Below are 22,628 nucleotides of genomic sequence, written 5' to 3' on the forward strand. Positions count from 1 at the left end.
TCCAAATAGCTATATACATTAACTTTGTGATTTTTTTTTTTGATCTTTTGTTACTTCATGTTCTCAAGACAAAAATTGCCTGCATATAGGCAATGAAAAATCTAGATTAAAAAACCTATACCTCCTATATTGGTCAAAACCTCATTGTTTTGAGAACAACTTTTTCCCCAGCTTCACCAAGAACACTGAACTGTGGAAAAATGTGAAAGTATAATCAAGAAAGTTATCTGTAACAGAAGTTTGGCTGAAGTTGTATTTTTAACCTGAACTACAAGCTATTATTTTTATTTTTTTGCAGCTAGCACTCAGCATTCTCCACTCTCCAACTTCATTATGGACTCATGGTGCTCAGCAAAACTGAGCCAATTACACCAAGTGTTTTCACATCACTGAAGTTATTAAACAAAAATACACAGATGTCAGGAGCTCTTATTTCCCTTTCACAGTACCATTTTACTTAACACTTACTGCCAAGATTTCATCAAGAAGAGAAATAGCAGCTACGTAATCCTCTCGCTGGTAGGCAGATAATGCTTGTGAATGCAGGCGCTGTAGCTCATCAGATTTTGTCAGCTGAGTCTGGGCTTCTTTTTCCTCATTATTGCTAGGATTGGATTTGAGCTGCAAACATTAACAAGGAGAGACACTGAAATGCTTGTTCAAGGATCTCTTTTTGTCCCATTAATAATCATATCATGGAGAACTGACTAAAGCTGCAAATAAAGCAAAATTAGTTTTTAAATTCCACTGGAAGTGTTTCCAACTCCAAACTTCAGAAAAAAGACTTTTTAGCTTCGATACAAGTTGTCTAACATCAGAGAAAACTAATTCCTCCCCCCACTATGCCTGATCATTCACCGTCAGACACATCATATACAAGTTGTTGTTTCCCCCTCCGCTCCCCCCAATCCAACCACTGCAGTCTTGGACCTCTGAATTGTAGCCTAGTTAATTCACCTCTCTGCAGACAGTTATTGAACACTAGATTCCTCAGCATCAGTAGAAAGTATATCTACATGGCATAAACACATATCTCACTTTAAGCACAATATATATTTATAAATTCATGACAGAAACAAATGCAACATGTCACAGAATTTATACTGTAAAGCTGTGTTTCTTACATTTTCCCCAGAAAGAATGGCTACAGCAGCAAGTTAAGATGCTGCAGATGGTGGGGGGGGAAGGCTCAACGGGGATCAGCTGGGAATTTATGCACTATGCTTCATATGTGGTTTTAAATAAGTCTAAAGATCTGTCTACAAAGACTCTCATTTCTCAAACCCCTCTCTCTGAGCAAACAGAAGGGGTCACATTGTACTTGCCTTCATTTGTTTAGGCAGCTTTATATTTTCAATGAAAAAAAAAAAAAAAACAAAATCTCACGGGCAACTCTCCTACCACCCAGGAAGACAAATACAGGCCAGGAAGAATCTGAGCCATTCCCTTCCAAAGCCAGGAAGCCATTTGTAAGATTAGTATAGGCTGAATAAGGCAGTGGCTTCACACTTGTTGCTGATCAGAATGACTTCCAAAGTTTTAAAAGGGACAGATCAGCAGGACTTTTTTTTTTTTTTAAACACTTTCATTTGTTTGTTTTAAAAATCAAAGCTTGCACTACCTTGCATTTTATACACAGAATGGTGACTGGAGTCACCAAGTCCTCAAAGTCATCCAGTACTTTTTCTTTCCTCCTTTATCTTGAAGAGGCCTCTTACCTTTTTCTCATCAGAAAGTTCCTCAAACACTTGTATTTTGTGCTTAAGTCTCTAATATAATTCAACATCAGCCCTCAGAACTCCCGTAACAAAATTTCCCCTGGTTCTAACACTTAAGTATATGAAAGGAAAAAGCCTAAATGCAACATCAAAAGCATGCACAGGTCCCACCTCTGTCTTAAAATGAAGAATCTAAGTCTTTTTGAGCCTTATGCAGTTGTTTCATTTTACTTTAGCAAAAATCAAGTTGTACTTAGACCTGAAAATTCTCCTTTATCCTCTACGCTGTCTTTCAGCAAGAGGAAAGGAAAGTGATAAAGTTTTCTCCTTTGAACGCTGATTCCTAATATAAGTCTCAAAAAGCTTTTCTTCTGGTTGGAACAAAAACTCTGCCTATAAACTCCTGATGCTGTGCATACTCTTTGTCCCCCAAAATCTGGAGCTTATAGTAGAGGCAAATTTCTGCACCTGTAATTTTAAAAGTTCCAAGACTGCAAAACCCTCTAAGTTCTGAACTCTTCAGTTCCAGCTGACTTGCTTGATGTCTCCCTCAATTTCTCAGCATTTTCCTCTCAAAAATTAAGAGCTTTTGCTACGGACAAGCTTTATGCTTCCATTTAAACTTATCTCATGATGACACTGCACTCCTCAGACACAGTATGTTTCTCATGATTTACTTGGAGCTGAACTGAATTTTCATATTCAGTGGAATATGAAAAGCAATGTTACAATCATACAGACAAGTCTGATAGCAACAAAGACCATTTGAGTGAGACATCCTAGATAACTCTTAATGAAGAAAGGGAAACTTTTCAAGTTATCACTCAAACTAAAGCCATCAAGTGTTTGTGTGCTACAGTATGATGAAAATAATACACTCAGAAGCTTTTAATAAGTAATTAGTATATTGCTATGATGTTTTAATTAGTAATGTTAACTAAAGCAAAAGGAATTCTGTTCATTCAGCTCCCAGAAAAGAGCTGGAAATGTGATGCCGTTGTTTGATACTCTCACTTTGGTTTACTTCCCAATTTTTTTTCTTGTCTTGGTCTTGTGGCCCTGCGATCAGAGGACTGTCAGTCACATCACTATCAATCACATTTCAATTATTTCTCCTTTTCCTGTGGAGCAGGAAGCTTGGGGGTAACAACTCAGAAAAACTGCTTGCACTAAGTATGCTGCATTTCCAAGAAAGGAGCAAAAACACTCTTCAGCTGAATTTAGTACAGGTCTAAGGCAAAACTAACACTCCTCTATGGCCTCCTCCATCCTCCACCAATGGCCTCAAAGTACAAAGTCAGAAGTTATGCTCTGCTCAGTTCTGCTGGACAAGGACACTGCTTGCTACTGGTAAACATCTTCTTAGCACAGTATCCTTTGCTGTCTTTGAGGTTTACTACATTAGAATTAGAACACTGACTTAGCTGCAGTTTAAGTTGTAGCAATAAGAGCTAGCCATCTGTTAACAGCAGCTTTCATTCACTACCAAGCCCCCTGCCAAACCCGCACCTTATTCCTTTACAGAAAACAAAGGCCGTTACACAGGAATGGCTTTGTTACTGAAAATAATTCTTATCACAGGTTTACTACTATCAGTGCTGCTTTATAGCCCAGTCCCAGCATAGGGAAGAAACACACCCTAGGGTAAGCAAACACCCTCTTCCCCCTCCACCCCCCAAGTAAGCAAGATTAAGGGAACAAAATCATCATCCCCACTCAATTTATCAGGTTGAGCTTTAAAAGCATTCAGACGTGTATCCATCTTTCGCCCTGTTACTCTCAGTGAAGAAACTGGTTTCTTCCAGAACTTTATTCTCAAGGACTCGACTCAAAACTTTGCAACATTACCTTGCTGCACCCAAGACGGTAGGAAAAGGTATTAGTAGATTGCTTCATGAAACCCAGCATTTTCTTGGCATCTAGAAAATGCTCAGATTATTTCTAATCAAAGTTAGCAGCCTTGGAATGGCTGCCTTGCATTTGCAGTCAAACATCAAGTATTTAAAAGTTTTCTGATGGGAAAACCATTTTAACAAGCTAAACAATTCATGCTGGTTTTCAAGAAACAACATAAGCCTTCCCCCACCCCCAACTCGCAATACTTCATTGTATTTCACAAGTCCATCAATATGGCTTTTCTAACCATACACAAAAGTTAAGACCAGCCACACACAAGGCTACAAAAAAAATACAATGCAGCACTTCAGAAAAATATTGTTAATCTGAGGCCATCAATACAGTCAAGCTGGTATATCAACAGTGACAAAACACTGAAGCAAGACTAATGTTAAACTACACAGGATCCGTTTGCCTTTTGTGTTGGATGCTGCTATCCTGATGATGCCATGTGCCAGTCTGAATTGATTAACATATTTCAATGTGATACACCTATTTGTATCCTACAATTATTCCTTTTGGATCAGCAATACGGTTCCTTCCTGTGCAACGGCCCATAAACAATACAGAAAGAAGTTGGGCATTTAGTACAAGAATTCTAATGAACAGTTACAGCAACCTAGAGAAGAAAAACCACCAACTCAAAATCCATACTCTCAAAGAGTAGATATTAAAGATATACAGACAATTCACCTGTAGCGTTCCAGTTATCTTAGTATGTATTATGAAGAGACACTATCAACTTGAAAAACTCATAAATACTGTTGTTTAAAAACAAAAATATTGTTAAAAACGTGAAGTGTTACAGACATGCTGTTTCTATCCCTTGCTTACAGTGCTCCAGCACTACTAATGTAGACATACGCATTCTAGAGCTGTTTTATTTTCTTGCTTTTCAAACTAGTAAATGCACAAACAACGAAAAGAAATTGATACGGCTTATGAAAAGCATTCTTAGAGGAACTGAAGGAACCTCCATGGTTTGTGTTATCCGAGATCAAGTCATCCACACACAAGAACAGCACACAAAGGAAAGGTCTGCATCATCAGAGAAATATATTAGGTAACACAGCCATGATGTTAGGTAGATGGAAAAAACGAAGGAAATATTTCAATACCTTTTATTCTTTACCCAGAAAGCTACAGATGATCACAGTACCACAGAAGAATGCATCTGGAAACAACCTGATGCTCCTATGATCTGGTTGAGAGAGCTTCAAATACCCAACCCAAGCTTGCCTAGTAACTTACTCAAATCAGGTTAACTTTCTGTGCTGTAAGATGGTCTCTTCCACCTACATCCGAAGTAGTATTATTACACATATCAACCAACCATGGAAAACTGTTGTCCAATGTATTTTGCAACAGCCAACGGCTTCTCTAGATTAGTAAACAAGAATTTGCAGACACACGTTGCTCAGTCACTTGGTCTTGGCTGACATCTAGTGGAGCTGGCACGGATGCCTTCAGTTTCCGGCTTTTAAGTGTTTATGCTTCCAAGGGAGACAGAATTGCATATTCAGGACACCTCAGTGTCCTAAATGTACAGTATTTATTCCAACAAACTGCAACTGTGAACATTACATTCAGTATAAAAAAAACGAAGATAATTTAAAAGAAATATGACAACTTAGTGCTTTCCAGACTTTCCAATAGACTAGGCAGAAGTTCTGTTCTATTTTTGTGTTTTCTACAGAATTCAGCAACTCAAACACTTGTCATTTTCTCTAGGCCGCAAAGAGGGCCACAGACAATATTACAAGGCACATACAAAGGGCTGCCAAGACTTGTACTGCTTTTGCCACCTTTTCAGAAGGCCTTCAATCAACCAAAGCATAGCAATATTCCTTTTATTTTCACTAAAAATCACATGCTTAAAGATAAAATAAATATTTCAGGGCTTTCATAGATTGAGGCTTAGACATGAATGTTGATGTGCCCACAGATCTGTCCTGTTGACTTCTGTTATTCAGAAACTACTAACCAAAACAGAAAGGAACTTGATATTAAAGCATATAAACGCTCAACCAAAGCTGGAGCAGAGAATTACATACTATTCATATACTGTGAGCAATGACTTTCTAAAGTCACCTAAGGACTCTGGCTTAATCCCTGTTCCATCCCAGGCACTCTGAACACAAGAATTAGACCCCTCTACTGACACCTGCTGAAAGTTTTATTATCCTCTAGGTCCTAGATTTCCAAACTGGTAGCTGAGTTGCAAAGGAAGACACTGTAGAGCTTCTGAAGATTAACGAGTTGTTATTCTGTACCTCTAGACAGCAAAAAAAAACCAAAACACCAAACTGGCCCATATAAGGAACTTCATCAGCTTGGTGCATTTGTTGACCAAAAGGAGAGGTTTCTAGAAATGTAGTATTGCTTAACATGTCAAGGCGTAAGTTAGAATCACACCTTTCAGCTAGCAGGGAAGTACAGAGGAGGGAAAAAAAAAAGGGGCAATCTAAAAATAAGACATGAAGGCCGGGGTCTCAGGAGTCTGTGCTCCTGAAAGGAGTAATCCCATCCCTTCCAGTCAGGCATTCCAGACACAGGCAGGGGTGGGGTGGGGTGCAGAGTGCAGAAACATCCAGAAGAACTGCTCTGCTTAGCGATCATACACTTTAAAGAGGTTTAGAGTACTGACGGAACTTTTCCCACGTACTATAAAATTGTGCAGAAAGAATTTAAGGGTATGAAATTTTTTTTCTTCCCACAAGCATGCACTAAAGGATAGTTCTACTATTATATGTAAAAATAGTTTCAATGACTCTTTTAAGCTCTACATAAAATTGCGGCTGTTACAAGCTGGGGAAGTTTACCTGTCATCCTCTCCTCCATTTAGATGGGCTTAATTTTTCTTACTCTTTCTCTCCCTCAAAAATGACTGCATCTCCTAAACTGCTGAGACACCTTTCAAGAAACATGACTCCAAGAGAGAGTGGAGGAAGGATAAGAAGGAAAAAAAAAAAAAGAGCTCTTCTGATTCTCCACTGGGATTCAACAGACTCCTGGAATATGCTAGAAGAAAACAGCATTTTTCAGACAGCTCATTACACCAATCACCCTGCAGTTCTAGTTGTCACAGAAAGCAACACTGGTGACACTGACTCTTAATGCAAGCATCATATAGCAAATTACAAACCATCTAATTCCTACATGTCTGTCCTTGAGTAGTCCAAGAAAAACTACTTTCCTTAGTTTCTATACCCTGATCTGTTTTCTCCAACTCAGAAGTGGGGAATATTTCAACATCTGATCTACTTCCTTAAAGTCAACACCTGACCCAAGCAAACAATCTCCTGTGTGAAATCACACAAGAGATAACACAGGTACTCTCATTCACAGGCATACAACCTACTTCAAGGAAGGCTGGCTTTGCCAGAAGAAAGCCTATCTCCTCTACACAACTATTTCATCAAGAAAAACTTAACACAGAAGGCAAAAACTCTCATATTTGACAGCCTGCAATTCATTTCTGTAAGCATGATATCCTGAGGACCACCTATTCTAGATAATGTCCTGAAACCCTGCACAATAAAGCAAGCAAATTTTTTTTCTTCAAATTAAGATTTCTCTTTCAGTGAAGGGGGATGGATGGGGTGGAGCTTTGTTTTGGTTTTTAAATACAGCATTTCCACCCCATCTTTCCATGATACTCAACTTCTGCAGACACAAACATATGACCAGGCTGCTGCACGCTTACTGATTTACTGTGACTGCAGATTTAGACCCTATGCATTACTAATGCAGGACGGCCAAAGTTTTTCTGCAATTTAGGTCCAGATTCAGACAAAGTTTGCTGATGTGCTACATGCTTACCCAGAATCAGAGCATTCTGGTCAGCTGATATTCAGCCAACAAAGTGAGAGGGTAGAGGGCTGTTCATATCCTGACCTATATTTACTCAGCTAAAGAGCAAAATCATAGATTACATACTCTATTCACATGTAAAACATGCCATTTTAGGTAGCCAAGTCCACAACTAAATTCTAGTCTAAAAGCCATTGAGATCCCATTGGCATTTCTCCAGGCCATACCTGCCCTAGTAGTAGAAGGAATTTTCACTTCAAGGTACAACCTATTCCTCCTGGCTTCCTGTCGCTTTTGGTAGCAAAGATAGAGTCTGGACATAAAAGTCTTGAAATCATTTGGAAAGATATTCACTGTGTAGCAGCCTTCCTCCTTCTCTCCTCTCATATACAAAAACACCCCAAATAAACACAGAATGTTAATACATTTCACAGTATTGTGACTCTGACTTCCTCTCATCTTGAAATTAAATGACATTTCTTATTTAGATATAAATATACCACCAGAGTAAACTAGGTATTTTAGACACACAGAACTGGTAATCAGACTGACTATCTGAAAGATTTAGAAGAAAACACAGGAAATCTCTCAAATATATATGTATTCTACTTAAGAGTCATGGTACGTAGGATAACTTAATGCCCTCCTGCATATGAATAAATTAACCTATTACAAAGGTTTACTTTAATATTGGCTTACTTTGCTTGAATATACTGTACTTTACTGAAAATTGTGCTCTTCAAGAGAGACTGCTTGCCATATTCTCTAAGTACAGAGGCAACATTGTTCACAGAACCAAGGAAACTGGAAGTAAGATTTAGGATCAATATGGTATCTTCACAAGTCAGCTTCTGAGAAGAAACTCTGTTCTACTTCAGATTTAAAACTTGAGTGAAGACTGAAACTATTTTACTGACCAAAGGCAGCAATCTAAATTTTCGCAGCTGGTTTGGGAAAAAGGCAAGCTATTTGACAGCTGACTGGAAAAGCATTGCCATATGCAGTACCAAACAATACTCCAGGAAACACTAACTGCAAAGAGATGCATACACAAACTCAGAATCAACAATGACATCACGTAATTGCTATTGCACCAACTATGTCCTCAGTTAATCAGAGCTGAACGACATTCTCCCATGTTTGCAAACAGCAGGGCTGCACTGCAATCAGACATGCAACTGCAGACCACACACCCCTAAGAAACTTACTGAGGAAGGAGCAGCAGCCAGAGGAGCCATTGCTACACAAATTTCAGAATAAGCTACTGCAGCTTTGCTATAAACACAAAGACTGACTGGTGCATTTCTACCTGCAAGAGAGATTCCTCCCAACTGCCCTGCAGAGCATACAGTTTAACTGCTCTGTTTTTATCGTACATACAGATGTTTAATGGAAATCTAACTGGTAAAACACAGAACTGCTTTCTCCGCCACACTTTAAGAAAGCCAACAAGACAGCAGCAGCTGCACGTGCAAGTTCTGTTTGTTTTGGCATAAGGGACACGCAAGCTGTTCAAACCAGCAACTCTTGAAGAGTAAGCAAGAATAAGAATGGATCTTATTTATTCTCATGCTTACAGAAATTTTGTGCAACAGAGGGAAATGAGTTTCATATATTTTCTGACGAATTTTGTTCTGGGGTTAGACCAGTTTACTTTTGCAGCATAAGGCCAAAATACACAGAGTACCTATTGAAAGAAAAAACAACCCAAGTGAGTTTCAGGTGGGTAATATCCAACTCTGTTTGTATGGAAACTCTGGGCACTTCCCGATAATGGAGAGATAGTACTGCCAACACATTTATGAAAGATGAGAACTCCTCTGCAGATGAGAAGACACACAGATGCACGACAATGAAATTCATTGATTTTAACAGCCCAGTGACTAAATTAAGAGCCTGGGATCCTCCTGCAATCAGTGAAGAGAGATAGGAACCTTCAAAGGTTGACCCATGAGGTCCCTAGTGATTTCCCGGGGTGACCTGAATATAGTGATGTAAAGCAGGGTTCAATTACGTACTTTGAGTCCCACATCACTTATCTTTCTTTCTGAATGAAGACTGCTGCCTAGTATAGGCATCATCAAGCAGAGATCATGAAGTGCCAGGCACACCAAAAAAAAAAAAAAAGACTTTTCAAAGTGCTGTGCTACTTCATGCAACACCTTCTGATTTCATCTTCATTACCACACTGCAACTTTATTAGTCATTTATTCATACAAGGTAGCTTAGCTACAATACCTTCTAAGAACAAGAAAGACAAACTCAGGTATATATACACATATGCTCTAAAGCATCAGAGTTGACACAAGACTTTGGCTCAGAACCCAACCTTAAAAGCACTGATGTAATTCAACTTAAGCCTCCAACTTACCACATTTTTAAAGTCATCCTCTGCTTCGTCAAATTTTCCTTGCTTGAGCAGTAAGTGTCCTCTCTGTAATCTTGCCTGAAATGAAACATAAGAGAATTTTTTTTGATTTACAAGTTGGAATTCAGCAAAATACGAAAATAAGTTTCAGTTAGCAGCAAAAAAAAAAAGTTTCATTTTACTACAGCTAACAAGCTGAAATAGAGATTATAACACCCATTCTTTGTCTTCTCAATTTGACAGTGTCCTTATGAGGCCTCTTTGATGGTAAAGGATTGTTCTGCACCGAACAGAAGAGAAAGAAGTAGCCACAGTTTTTATGAGCAGCTGCAATTTGTGGAAAGAGCCCATTTGAAGAGTTGCATAAAAGAAAGTGAATGTTTACCTTACACCGCTTTCCTTATTATAACTGCTTATAGATTAAGAAATTAGCAGAAATAATAAATAATCCCCACATTTAATTCTTTCACTGCACTTTCAGAATAATAGAAGCTAGTAAAAAGACAAGTTAATGATTCAGAAGATTTTGATTTATGATAGAATATTTTCATACAAAAGTGAATTTAATGTTTGGTCCTTCATTGTAACTATACAGGACATGCCATCGCCCACGGGAAAGGGAGACCAGAGGATCAGATGGAGAGGAGCCCAGCATCTGAGTCCAACTACTAAGGCAGTCTCCACATATGGTAAGCAGAAGTGAGCAAGGGGTAAGTAAATCAGAATTTGCAACAATCCCATTGGAAGGTAGTGAGATTAGGCAAATCAAATGCCAATTAAGACAGAAGAAAAACAGAGGCATCTGTACGCTCTCTTCCCTGCCTTGCTCTCAGAGGGCATAGCCTTGGTGACTGAGAGAAGAATAACCACAAGTCAGAGAGGGAAAGTGTTTAGCACAAACCCATGAGGAACATGAGCTTAATCAAACTACTGTCAGTTGTTAGAATAACTGGCTAGACTGTACTCAGCATAGTTGCAAGATTTAAGCACGTACACCATTGCTATTATTTTATCCTATTTAAAGCCTCTGAGTGATAATAGATTTTCTACTTCAGTTTAGCAAAACCTGAAAAAACAACCTTCTTCGAAGCAGGTTTTTTGGTTTTTTTTAATGCTTCAACAATTTTCAATTCCAGTAATACTTACTGCTGTGAAGTCCTGCTTTAATTCAACCACTTTACTTAAATCACGAATTGCTGCTTTAGATTTGCCCATGGCTAAGTACACTGTGGCTCTTCTGTAATAAGCAATGTAGTTATCAGAGTCTCCCTCTGCAAGGGAATGAACAGTAATCAGAATACTATCTCAAACCAACTGAAACTTTGGGTATAGTGAAACTGTAATGAGTAAAAATACATTACCTGAGCTTTATGCCACTGGAAAATACTGTATTTATCAATAAAACAAAACACTTGTAACATTACCAAAGCAATACAGTTGCAGGTTGATTATTTAATACAAATATGGCAGCAGGTTGATTATTTAACAATACAAATTACAGAAACACAGTAAAAGTCAAATGATTAAGAGTACGAAGTTTAAATATGTACATGTTTTTCAGCTTCATATGGGAAAACAGCCACTGCATACTAAGTGTTTATCTCCAACTGCAGGCCTACATTTGAAAGCATGTTAATTCACCATTCTCCATCCCAGTCCCTGTCCATCATATAGGATGCAAGCAAATAATCCCAAAATGACCAATATGCTAGTCCAACGTCACCACAGATGCATAAACCTTTTACACCATCCCTTGAAATAGCAGCAACTTCTTTAATATTCAAGTGGGCACCAACACCCCCTCTCAACACCAAACACATGTACATTATCAAAACCTGAAGACTAACTTCAAGGCCCACACATCCCATATTGTCTGCTGGTCAAAATTCCAAGATCCAGCAATTTCAACACTGTCTAGGCTAGTACATGTATGTACACCCTTACAGGAGACAAACATCAGCCTCTGAAACCAAGAAGAATATTCTTAATATTATTCTCTATACAGTATTTGAAAGAAACAGATGACAGTTACTGTGGGCTCTCAAGGAAAGGTAACAGACCACCCAACCAACCATATGCACTAGAAGACAGTAAATGTTTTACTGTGCTATTAAAAAAAAAACCCACATCAATCCAGAATTTGTAGACAAGGACATCCATATCTGAGGAACAGAACAAGTATTTCTCTTTTTCACCTCATTTGAGGTTGAACTTTAAAATAAATGGAATACATAGCACTGCCAAAAATCTTATGGTCGGTCACTTTCCTGAGATACATACCTATGGCCGCATGAAAGTGAGACAAAGCATCTGCTAGCTGTCCAGCAGCCAATAACTTCTTTCCCATTTCAAGTTGTTTTTCTACTTCAGCATTTATTCCACATTCAGCTCCTTCAAGAAAAAAAAAAATGGGTCTGAATGACCAGTTTGATTATACCAAATGCATACAGTGATAATATAACACTTATAACAAACAGTTACTGATACAAAAGCAGAAGTCACATCTTTCAGTAATAAAACAACCTGCAGCCTAATAAACAGTTAGCATGTCTTTCCTGCCCCCAAAAGGATGTCAAAGTTAATAGATAAACACTGTAAAGCACCACATTGTGAGAAGGCATCAAATATGCATTTCTATTCCTGTCTGTACTTTCAGTAACATACTTTTGCACATCAAGCTTGATATATAAACTATAAAAAACAGTTTGACAAAAGACATTTCTATGTGGGCTTTCAATTTCAAAAAAATCTGGAAAAACATTCATAACGCACAGATAGCAAGTATAAAAAGCTTCAAGTTAAATTTCATGACCTTACTGATAACTTAGGACTTAAATGAGAACTGTTAATTACTGGAAAGACTGGCTTCTCATCTACTGCACTTCTGCCTCATCTTTGTAACTTCCAAGGCAAACTGTTCCCACAGCACAAGCTTTGGTATAAACAATTAAAATTCTCATTCTCTTTTCACTAACCAGTAGTACGAAAATCACATTAAAGTGGTGTGCCTTCAAAGCGCCAATTTTAGTTTAAAGCTAATAAGTTGCTGCTGCTCAGCCAACAGGGAAAGACTACTGTTGAGAAGAAATGAGCAGCTAAGTGCAAGTACATGCTGTACATATATCAATTCAGCCACAGAGGTTTTTCATTTGTACTGCTTCCAGCATTCTTCAAATTAGGACAGAATGTCACTACAGTTTACCAGTTTAGGACCATTAAAATTTCCACCCTATAAATAGTTTTCTTCTACTAAGAGCATACCCTATGCACAATTTTAAGCAAGATAATATATTAAAAACCTGAATAAATACATTGCACTAGAAAACAATGAACTACAATTACTAGGGATCAATTTATTTCAGTCAGGTTTTGTATCAAGCTAATTCAGACAGGCACTTGAATTAATATTAAATACAAAAACACAGCAGCACTTTGAAGTAGTTTCTTAGAGTCTGAATAAAAATGTTACACTACACAGACCGAAGTAAAGTATATCAAAACTTCTCACACTGAAGGGTGATTAAACAAAGTATTTGTAATGAAAGCACAATAAGTTCTGATCACTAAATCATCAAGATTTTAGAACTAGGAACTCTCAGCACCTGGGATCCTAATTTAATTTTCCTTTCCTACTCATTGATATAGTTCATAATTCTTTTAATTCCATATTATAAGAAAATCATTGAGCTGTATATACTAAAATTAACAAAATGCCCTCTGTATCCCCTGGAAAAAGCTCTATCTGCTAAAATGTTGATAATAATTCAGCAAAACGGATTCAAGGGCTTTAATTCAATTATTTGCTTTAGAACAATGACAGCAAACAAATTCCTTTAATTAATGGAAATGACTTTATAAAATAAGCCCAAATTTTGTAGTGAGCAATTGGGTTTGTTTAGACAAAGTTATAATATTAATTACTTATCATATAGTCTATTTAGGGATATTATTAAAAGATGCATTTTAAAATCCATTCTAGGTATGTACAGCTCTGAATAAAATAGGAATGGCTCCACTGATAATGAAGAAGTATTTCTTGAGAGTCATTTTTCACACACGGTATTCTACTTCAAGGTAGCTTTTATGTGAAGGTCCGATTTTCAGAAAAATTGACATTCTTCACCATTTTGCTGCTTTTCTGGCTTAAAGCTTTGATCATTGAGCAGTCCAATGTCCTCTAAAATGATAAGCCAAGCACTGAAGAGGAAAAAACCAAAACAAATACAACCACCCCAAAACTGGAAAAACATCCCACCGCAGATTTCCCTGGCTGTGGAAGTATACTAGCAACAAATCAGATAACAAACCATAAACAGACCAAAGTATTTAACATGAGCTTAAACAAACAAGCAAAAAATTCTTAAGCTCCATCCCTCCCATCTCTCCCCACATATGAATATCTGATATCTTTCAAAACTTGTTAGTTGGAGAGGCATCCTAGAAGTGGGGCGTAAATTACTCTCTGATGAACCTTCCATTCACCTAAACACGGCACTCAATTTTCACAGTCTCAAGCATCTGAAGCAGTGTCCTTGTTTCACATTTAGTCACATCAGGATAACTCCAAGAATAGATTTACCAAAATTAAGATGTACCTATGCTATTTAGGGTCTTTCATATACGTTATGTTCAGTACAGCTTATAGTTACATAATACTTTAGGTAGGAGAGACATCTTTTTCCTTGAAAATACTGAAGATGATAAATAAAGGAGATGAGAAAGGTGACCATTAATAGTAAACAGGTAAGAACGAAAAGCAAGAGCAACACAGATAGAGAAATAAGGCAAACTGTAAAGGTCTTGTTCCCGGCAGAACAAGACTAATTATACTAGACATACATTAAAACTTGTCTCTGCAAGTTGCTGAGCATCATAAATTGATGTGGGTATCTCCAGCAGGAGCCCATATAGTCAGTGTAAACATGATGAACAGTGACATTTACCGTAACTACACAGGAACACTGCACACTGACCTGACAGTTGGGCTGTTTATTCATACAAATATATTACTTATTCATTTTCTGGCTGTAGGCAAACAGTTGTTCTCAATAAACCACCCCAGAGTAGACATCTGAAAACATTTAACATAGGGACAGCAGTCTAAGGACTTAAATTCTGTGTAACCTATTTGGGTACCTAGTCACTCTTTGGACTGGCAATGAACATAAGGACTCAGGTTCATCTGGAGGAAAAACAAACCAACCCCACAGAGCTCTTTCCAACAGATAGACAGATATTAGTGAGCTGGACACCAAGCACCCAGCACTATAGCTGAAGCAGCTTTGTATGCTCCAGGAAGAAACTAAATTTATGCAAGAGATATGCAAGCATACTGTTTATTTTTAAAGCTTCCAAGTATTTTCATTTGAATATTATTTTTAAAGCCTGCCTAATTGTTATCTATTCACCAAGGACTTCAGACAACCACACACAAGAGCTCCAGCTGTCAAATCAAGTCAGATTTTCTGGATAAATTCAGAGTCTGTCGTCCTGGCACTTATGCTAGAGTGGCAGAGTCAAAAAAAAAAAAACAACCCAAACCAAAAACCACGAACCACCAAACCCAAAAAAGCCACCAAACTACTCCCAAATAAGAATTGGTACCAGCCCTGACAACTCGAAGTCAGTCAGTCAGCACAGGAAAGAACAGCAGATGCAGCTAACCTGTTTTTCCAGTTAAATACACTCACTTCAAACAAATTATAACTTCCTGGTAGGATTTTTGTTTTATTAGAATAATTGGTGTTAATATGTGGGTACCCAAGTACGCAAACTTCAACTATATCCTCATATAATCAGCCACATCTACAGCGTAAAAAGCTTAAGAAAGGCCTCCAGGTTGAAAACAGTTTCAAGATTTTACATTCGTCTACACACTCTTCTTCCCCTGTAGCATTTCCAACTACTTTTTCTTTTTTATTTTAAACTCTTGTCCCCAAGCTGGGTACAGGACTACAAAAATAAACAGAATTAGTACCAGAAACAGAATTTTTTCAAAGACAAAGAAACATGCATGTCACTAATCTTAATCTATTTTTTTTTTGTTTTTAACATTGAAGATTGTCTTGTCACATGAGTGGGAGAACCTGGTTTGGAGGCATTTTTTGATCATAGTTTTAGCATAGTAAGTCTTAAGTTTGCTTTTATTATTAAACAGGTTTGGGCTTTGCAGGTGTTTTTTTTCCCCAAGGAAAAGACAGAACAAAGTACGAAGTGGACACGCAACTACAGTTTCAGGAGCAATATGAAAAGATTCACAAGGAGCCTCAGAGCATCCAGTTGAGCCATGTGTAACTTGCTCCCATAAAGTTTTTACTCCCTCTGTTTGCAAAGATAGTTGGTAAATATAGCTAAGACTGGCAAACCAAATAGCCACACCCCCCGCCAAGTAGCCTTCACTATTTGGGGTGAAAAAAAAAAGCCTCACAAACTCAGGACGAAAATGTATTGGGGGGAGGGGGGCGTGGTGGTGAAAGAAACACTTAAGGCCAGTGGTCTGCCAATAATGAACTGAGCTCTGTATACTTAAACACTGTTTCTTCTTCCCCTTATTACATTTCCTTTCATTTACTACTAGGAAGGAGAGGGGGAAGATGAACAATAGTCCTCTATCCTTAGTCGCCTCTTTTTGTTGCTATTATTGTGGACAAACAGCCATGAAGGATGAATCTTCCCAAGAGGTGATCTGTGTCAAATGGGAGCTTATTCAGCACAAGTCAGGGTATTTGAAGAGGAAGAATGCAAGAAACGCAACAGTAAGGACTGAACTGCAACCTGTCACATCACCAATAAACTCATTTACCAGTCAGATATAAGTTAGTATTCACAAATATCGACTGTAAGATACAAAGTTGATACAGGTCGACTGTTGCGCTGATTCATGAATCAGATGGCACAAGGCGGACTTCTATTATCAAGACAGCAAGATGTAAATTTAAATGTGAATATGAACACCTTTGAGTTCAAAGACCAATAATACTAGAGAGAAAAAATCCAGATGTTTAAATAATGCATCTAAAGTCCCTAAATACATACTCTGGAAAATAAACTCATAAACTAAGAGGTTAGTAAGTTCAGTAAATAAGATACAGAACCATCACTTTTCGTTCTATTACTGTATATCTTTATCAACTGAAGTTAAGAAAATATACCCCAAAGTAGGAAATGTGGCTTTGTCAAGGCCACATAGCCCTTAAACCATGTACTTGAAATAGCCTGGCTGCTCCAAATACAGAATCCTCAGCAGGAGCATTACTGTCACAATCCTAAGGGGAAAAAAAGTATACTTTGACCACAATTATTATTTTTCTTCTAACACTAACAGAATACACATCCAAAAAAGCAATTCAGCACCACAGTACGTAGTCTTATACTACAGAGCGGTTTTGTCACAGTATGTTCCTGCTGCCACTTGCCAGCTAAAGTATTTGTTAGTTTAGTACATCAACTGAATTTCTAATGTCAGCCCAGGCCAGTCTTAAGTCTCACTTGTTCCGACTACTGACAGCTTCACTTCCACTTCAATCTACCACTGTCAGCTAAAGAACGTTCCTCAGGTGAAACTCTGCCTTTGTGTGTGCAATTGTATAACCAAGTTATACATTTAACAGGAGCCTGTGAATATAAGTTTGACCATACAGGTGTTGCTGACAGCGTGCTCCAAAAGCAAACAGGCCATTCAAAGTGCTGATAAACTTCTCTGCTAAACTTAAAATACTAATGGTGTGAGGAAAAAAAAACAACAATCAGACAACAGAAAGCTACAACAACAAGACATAAACAAATGCAATACAACTGTTAAAAGCCTCAGTGAATTCATAGGTCTGGCACTAATAATGGCTGTGACCAAGAAGGACCACTGGAAAAACCTCTGAACTTGGAAACTGCGTAAAATTCACACAGAAGTTAGAAATTCAAGGCCAGTATGGAACCGGCCAATGCTGTCCCACAGGTGCACTCGAGGGACACCAGGACATTTTCCAGGCCTCACAAGTGCTGGCACTTTATCAGCAGGCCGAGGGAAACGAAGCACACACATCAAGCTCCCTTCAACGCCACCGCCGAGGAATTCAGATAAAACCGAGCAGGTTGCAAGCAGCGACGGTGCCCTCATTACGCACCCTTCCCGACAGCTGTGATGAGGTGGCACTTCTGTACCTCCTTCTTCCTCACACCCCTTCCAGAAATATTCCCCCCCCTCCCCTCCGCGGACGTCCCGCGGGGGCTGCCCCGCCGCCATGGCGGTGGCACCGGCCGCAGCTCCCTGCGGGCAGGGCCGCGGTCCCGCCGGCTCCGCTCCGCTCTCCCGCGGCGCCTCGACCCGGCTTTACCGGCTGCCCCACAACCCGGGCGGGCACCTCAACGCGCTCAACCGGCGCCATCGCTGAGGAGAGCCCGGAAGGAGGACGGATGAGTTGCCCGCTGTGGGCCCGCCGGCAGCCCCGCCTCAGGCTCGCTGGCCCCGGCGGGCCACGGAGGGAAGCGGCGGTAGCCACACACAAACACACACACCCCGGCCGGGCCCCGCAGCTCCCCCCCGCGCTCCCTTCACAAACCCCACCGCGCCGGGCCTCCACCCTCGACCCTCACCCTGGTACTGCAGGTCGAAGAGCACCAGCAGGAAGGGCAGCGCGGAGCCCAGGCGGCCGGCGGAGGCCGCGGGAGACACCATCGCCGCCGCCCCCCCCCCGCGACGCCCGCGGCGACAGTGGCGGCGCCCCCGGACGGACGGCTCTAACTTCTCCGGGCTGGGTCGTGGGCGCCTCTGATTGGCCCCGCCGCGCGCGCTCGCCCAACGTGGAAGTGACGCAACGCCGGGCCACGCCCAAGCGGGCAGGGGGAGAGAAGGGGAGGGCGGCTCCGCGCATGCGCGGTAGGGAGGTGGGGCGCCGGCGTCGCCATTGGGCTTGCGCATGCGCGGGAGGGCGAAGCGACGGCGGCGCCCGCAGCGGTCTGCCCGCACTGGAAATGGTGGTGGGCCCCGGACGTCCCGCAGAAAGGAAAACCCTGAGTGTCTCCATCTGCCTCTGTGTTTTGTCCCGTGTCGCTTTGCTCGCTCGCCTGGGATGAGGAGGGGTTTGGTCCAGGCCCCGGCTTAGCCCCGCTGAGGGTGCCGGCAGACCTGGAAGAGGCCGCAGGCTGGTTGCCCCGGGCCAAGGGGCTGGCGTCGGGGCTAATGGCGTGAGTTTAACACTGTCAACATAAAGGGGCAGCTTTTGGGGTGCGGTGGTTGCTGTTGTCCATCGTTCTTCGAGGTCAGTATCTCTGGACTACTCCAATAAAATTAAAAAAAAAATCGGGCAGTAAGTCTCAAGTAAATTGGTGCAGGTTCTTTATCGTTGTGTCTGACCTAGCCACAGAGCGGAGGAAGCTAGCACGATTTCAAACCACACTTGATTGTCCCCAGGACACAGTTCTGTTTTCCATTGAGAGCAAAGCCACGATAGTCAGCACGGCCCGAACTGTACACTGACCTCCAGGCATGCTAAATAAAGTATTAAAGGATTTACCAGACTGCAGAAAAATTGGTGACACGACCTAACGAAGCACAGTACTTTCATGCTAAAAGATCACATTGGATCTATAAACTGAAAGCAAAGCCTATGTAAGATAGTCTGCAACCCAACACATATTTTTGGGGATGTCTTTTCTTTTTTCTCATAATGAAAATACAATCTATTCTTAGCTACCACAGAAAAACTAGTTTTGTATATGCCTAGTTGTTCATCATTTCAAATTATCTGCCTACTGTTGTATGACAAACAATTCATATTGGGGCAGATTATATATTATACTCCATCACTATAAAAAAAATAAATACTGTTCTCAGGGGAAATCTGCCGAGAAAGTAAAAAACTTGAGGCTTGCAGTCTGATTTGACAACCACAGAAATTTCTTATTTCATTCTGCAGGTACAGTCACATTACCTTTCTCACCCCAGATGATATAATTTAAAAGCTTTCTTGAAAGATGAGACTGGAAAAAAAGAAAAGTAAGTTACCCCTCTTCAACACGTCATTTGGAAGATGATGCTCAAAGGTATCACCTTGAAATTTGACCTGCGGAAGATACTCAGAAATAAGAACTTGAAATAATATAAGAAGTGATAGATGTGAAATGAATAATTGATGACATTCTAAAGATGTCAGCATGAAGAAGAACATGACAACTCTGTTGCACTATGGGTAAGACAAAATAATGGACTAAATATGGATAAGCCTAAAACTGAACTGAACAGAATCCAATCACTGCTACAGTAAATGAATTCCTTTGATTTTACCCGAGGAAAAAAGTATTAGACCAAAGACAGATAAAAGAAATATGAAAGGGAATTTACACCTCCAACCTTCTAAGATAACTGAAAATAATAGTAAGGAGGATTATTTACCTAATGGAACCTTAATAACAAGATTAAGAGAAGACAATCTGTAGAATACTCAGTACCTCATACTGGAATACCGAGAATAAAGGTTAAAGCGTCAAATCCCTTAAAGCAAGATGAAAGTAATATGATCAAAGTGTCAAGAATCATCTTGAGTAGGTGCTTGACAAGCCCTTGGTCCGTGACCTTGGCCCTGAAATACTGAGCCGGGGTCAATATTTCAGGCTGACAGAGTAAAGTAAAGAACAGTGTGTAATGCCAGCACTACAAAATGATCTGCTCAAAGAGAAAGCATTTGTCATCGTCACTCTGTGCGAGAAACACCACCAGGTAGACAGAATTACACAGTAATTCTTGAAAGAGACTGTAAACCACGAAGGACCATTCTTGATTATCACAGATCCCCAAACATACATAATTTAGGTATTAAGTATAAACCTGTGAGAAAAAAGTTCTTTAACACATATTCCCTGGTGCAATTTCAGAAGCAGACAAGATGCAGAAGATGAGAAAGACTTGAAAGAACCAATGTGTTTGACTTGATCTAAAGGGTTTTTTCCAACCTAAATGGTTCTGAGCCTGTATGACATGCCAACATTTTATTTTGGAATTTGAAAAATAGCAAAGTAATAAATCTGTAATGCAAAAGGTCTTTAAAATGGGTGAATCAAAATTGAATTGGTATCAGAAACAAGTTTCTTCAGCAGTCTTGAGTTTTGGAGTGAAAGAATGTGTGGTAAAGACTGCAGTAATGTTCAAAGCGGTCAAAAGACAGCCAAGGCTTTTTCTCCGAGGTACAGCTGGTAATATGTACGGTAACAGCAGAGGGCGGCAATTAGCAAGGAATGACTCTTAAAGCTACTCACGGAATATGGTGTTATATGGTGGAGATGGTTAAATCTGTAATTTCTATTTATTAACTGAGAAACCTACTAGATATAATACGATACAGTAAGAAGTCCCTATGAGACGTGACAACACAAGGTATTGGAAGGACCCTGCTCATTACCTGTGAGCCTGTATGCTTGTCAATACATTTTAATTAATAATATTGTTTACAAAACCACCCAAATAAATCAGTTTCCTGATACAGGAAAAGAATCAGTATAGCAGGCTGTTATGTTGCAGCTCAGTCTAGTATAAAATAAAGGAGGAGCTGAGAGAGGATGATAGCACAGAGATACTATTCTCAGGGCTGCTTCTTGTAAGAGGTCTCTCACACCTTACACCCGTTTTTATTCTCTTCTGTGTACGTCCCTATCAGAAACTTAGATGTGTTGGAGCTAAATGAAATAGTAGTGTGTATCTGGTTAACATGAGATTATTGTTTATGTAGCCACATCTTTTGATAATTTCACATTTGGATTGGTATTTATAAGAGAGAGCTTTAGGGAAATTAATTTCTCTGGGCTCGTTTTGCAGTCAATGGAAGTAGAAAGGCTCCTGCAAACTGGAGTTCAGTACAAGCACTTACAAACTTGCACTTGAAAAAGTTTATCTTTGTCCATGGACTCTAAAGGGAGTGTGAGGGATCAGGATTCTTTAGGGCAAGGCTACCCTCTGTTAATGCTTTCCCCTCCATATTATCCTGACAACATTCTGCACGTATGTCTTCATCATACCTCTAATGGGAGAAGCATGTTTCTGGTGTGGAATTATTTAGCTCTCTGTGCTATGATGCTATATAGCTCTCTGTGTTTAGATGCGATATAAATACACTAGCTACTACCTGCTACTTTTACTGCTATAAATATGCTTTATGTAGGCCATTTGGTCTCATTTATGTTAAGCTTGTTGTAGTACAGGTCCTTGAGTCTGCCTTATTCACTACACTGTATCACTAGTTAATTTTTCAACAGTGCTGTGTTATATGTAGGACAGAAGTGGAGAATTAGACATCAGTGTTCCCTTAGACTTAAAATTTATTTTACGTTTATTTTAATCGGGAAAATTATGTCTGCAACTTTTCTCACTAGCCATGGTAGCAGCAACAAACTCCAAACAACTCAAAATGCATCCACTTTCTCCTGCCTAACTTAAACTTCTGGTATAACAAAGTCTCAAACAGGGAGGGAGATATTAGGAACCCCATTTTATGCTTTACGCTGACATTAGAGTGTCCCAATTAGAGGTAGACAAGAAGCAGATATGCTGGGGCTTTTGTCTGAACCAGAAACATTCCAGAAACAGCTCAAATTCAAACGTAAGTTTTAAACAATTCAATACAAGCAGCATTTTTTCAAGTAATTTAAGAGCAAAACTCACTTTTGTTGGGATGAGGGAGTCTTGACCAAAGCAAAAGATTACATTTATTATGAAAGCACACCCCTTTTAAAACATTTATTTTCATTTTTTAAGGCATAGAACATTTTAAAATAAAAATGCTACTCTGAAATCAAAATACTTTGCTTGAAAATTTAAACTATTTTGGTTTTTTCTGAAAAAAAGCATT

At 39.5% G+C, this 22,628-nt stretch overlaps 1 protein-coding gene across 1 annotated transcript in view; it reads right to left on the reverse strand.

Moving 5' to 3' along the window:
- Positions 1 to 18,578, reverse strand: part of DNAJC3 (DnaJ heat shock protein family (Hsp40) member C3) — a 33,420-nt gene extending 14,842 nt beyond the window's left edge. The window contains exons 1-5 of the mRNA XM_074562894.1: positions 18,385 to 18,578; positions 12,076 to 12,186; positions 10,942 to 11,066; positions 9,799 to 9,873; positions 469 to 621 (exon numbers count right to left, since the gene is read on the reverse strand). Of these exons, the coding sequence (XP_074418995.1) occupies positions 469 to 621; positions 9,799 to 9,873; positions 10,942 to 11,066; positions 12,076 to 12,186; positions 18,385 to 18,466 (546 nt within the window). The 5' untranslated portion in view covers positions 18,467 to 18,578. The remainder of the gene's footprint in view (positions 1 to 468; positions 622 to 9,798; positions 9,874 to 10,941; positions 11,067 to 12,075; positions 12,187 to 18,384) is intronic.
- Positions 18,579 to 22,628: the final 4,050 nt, after the last annotated feature.

This window comes from Larus michahellis, chromosome 1, assembly GCF_964199755.1.
Source record: "Larus michahellis chromosome 1, bLarMic1.1, whole genome shotgun sequence".
NCBI lineage: Eukaryota > Metazoa > Chordata > Aves > Charadriiformes > Laridae > Larus > Larus michahellis.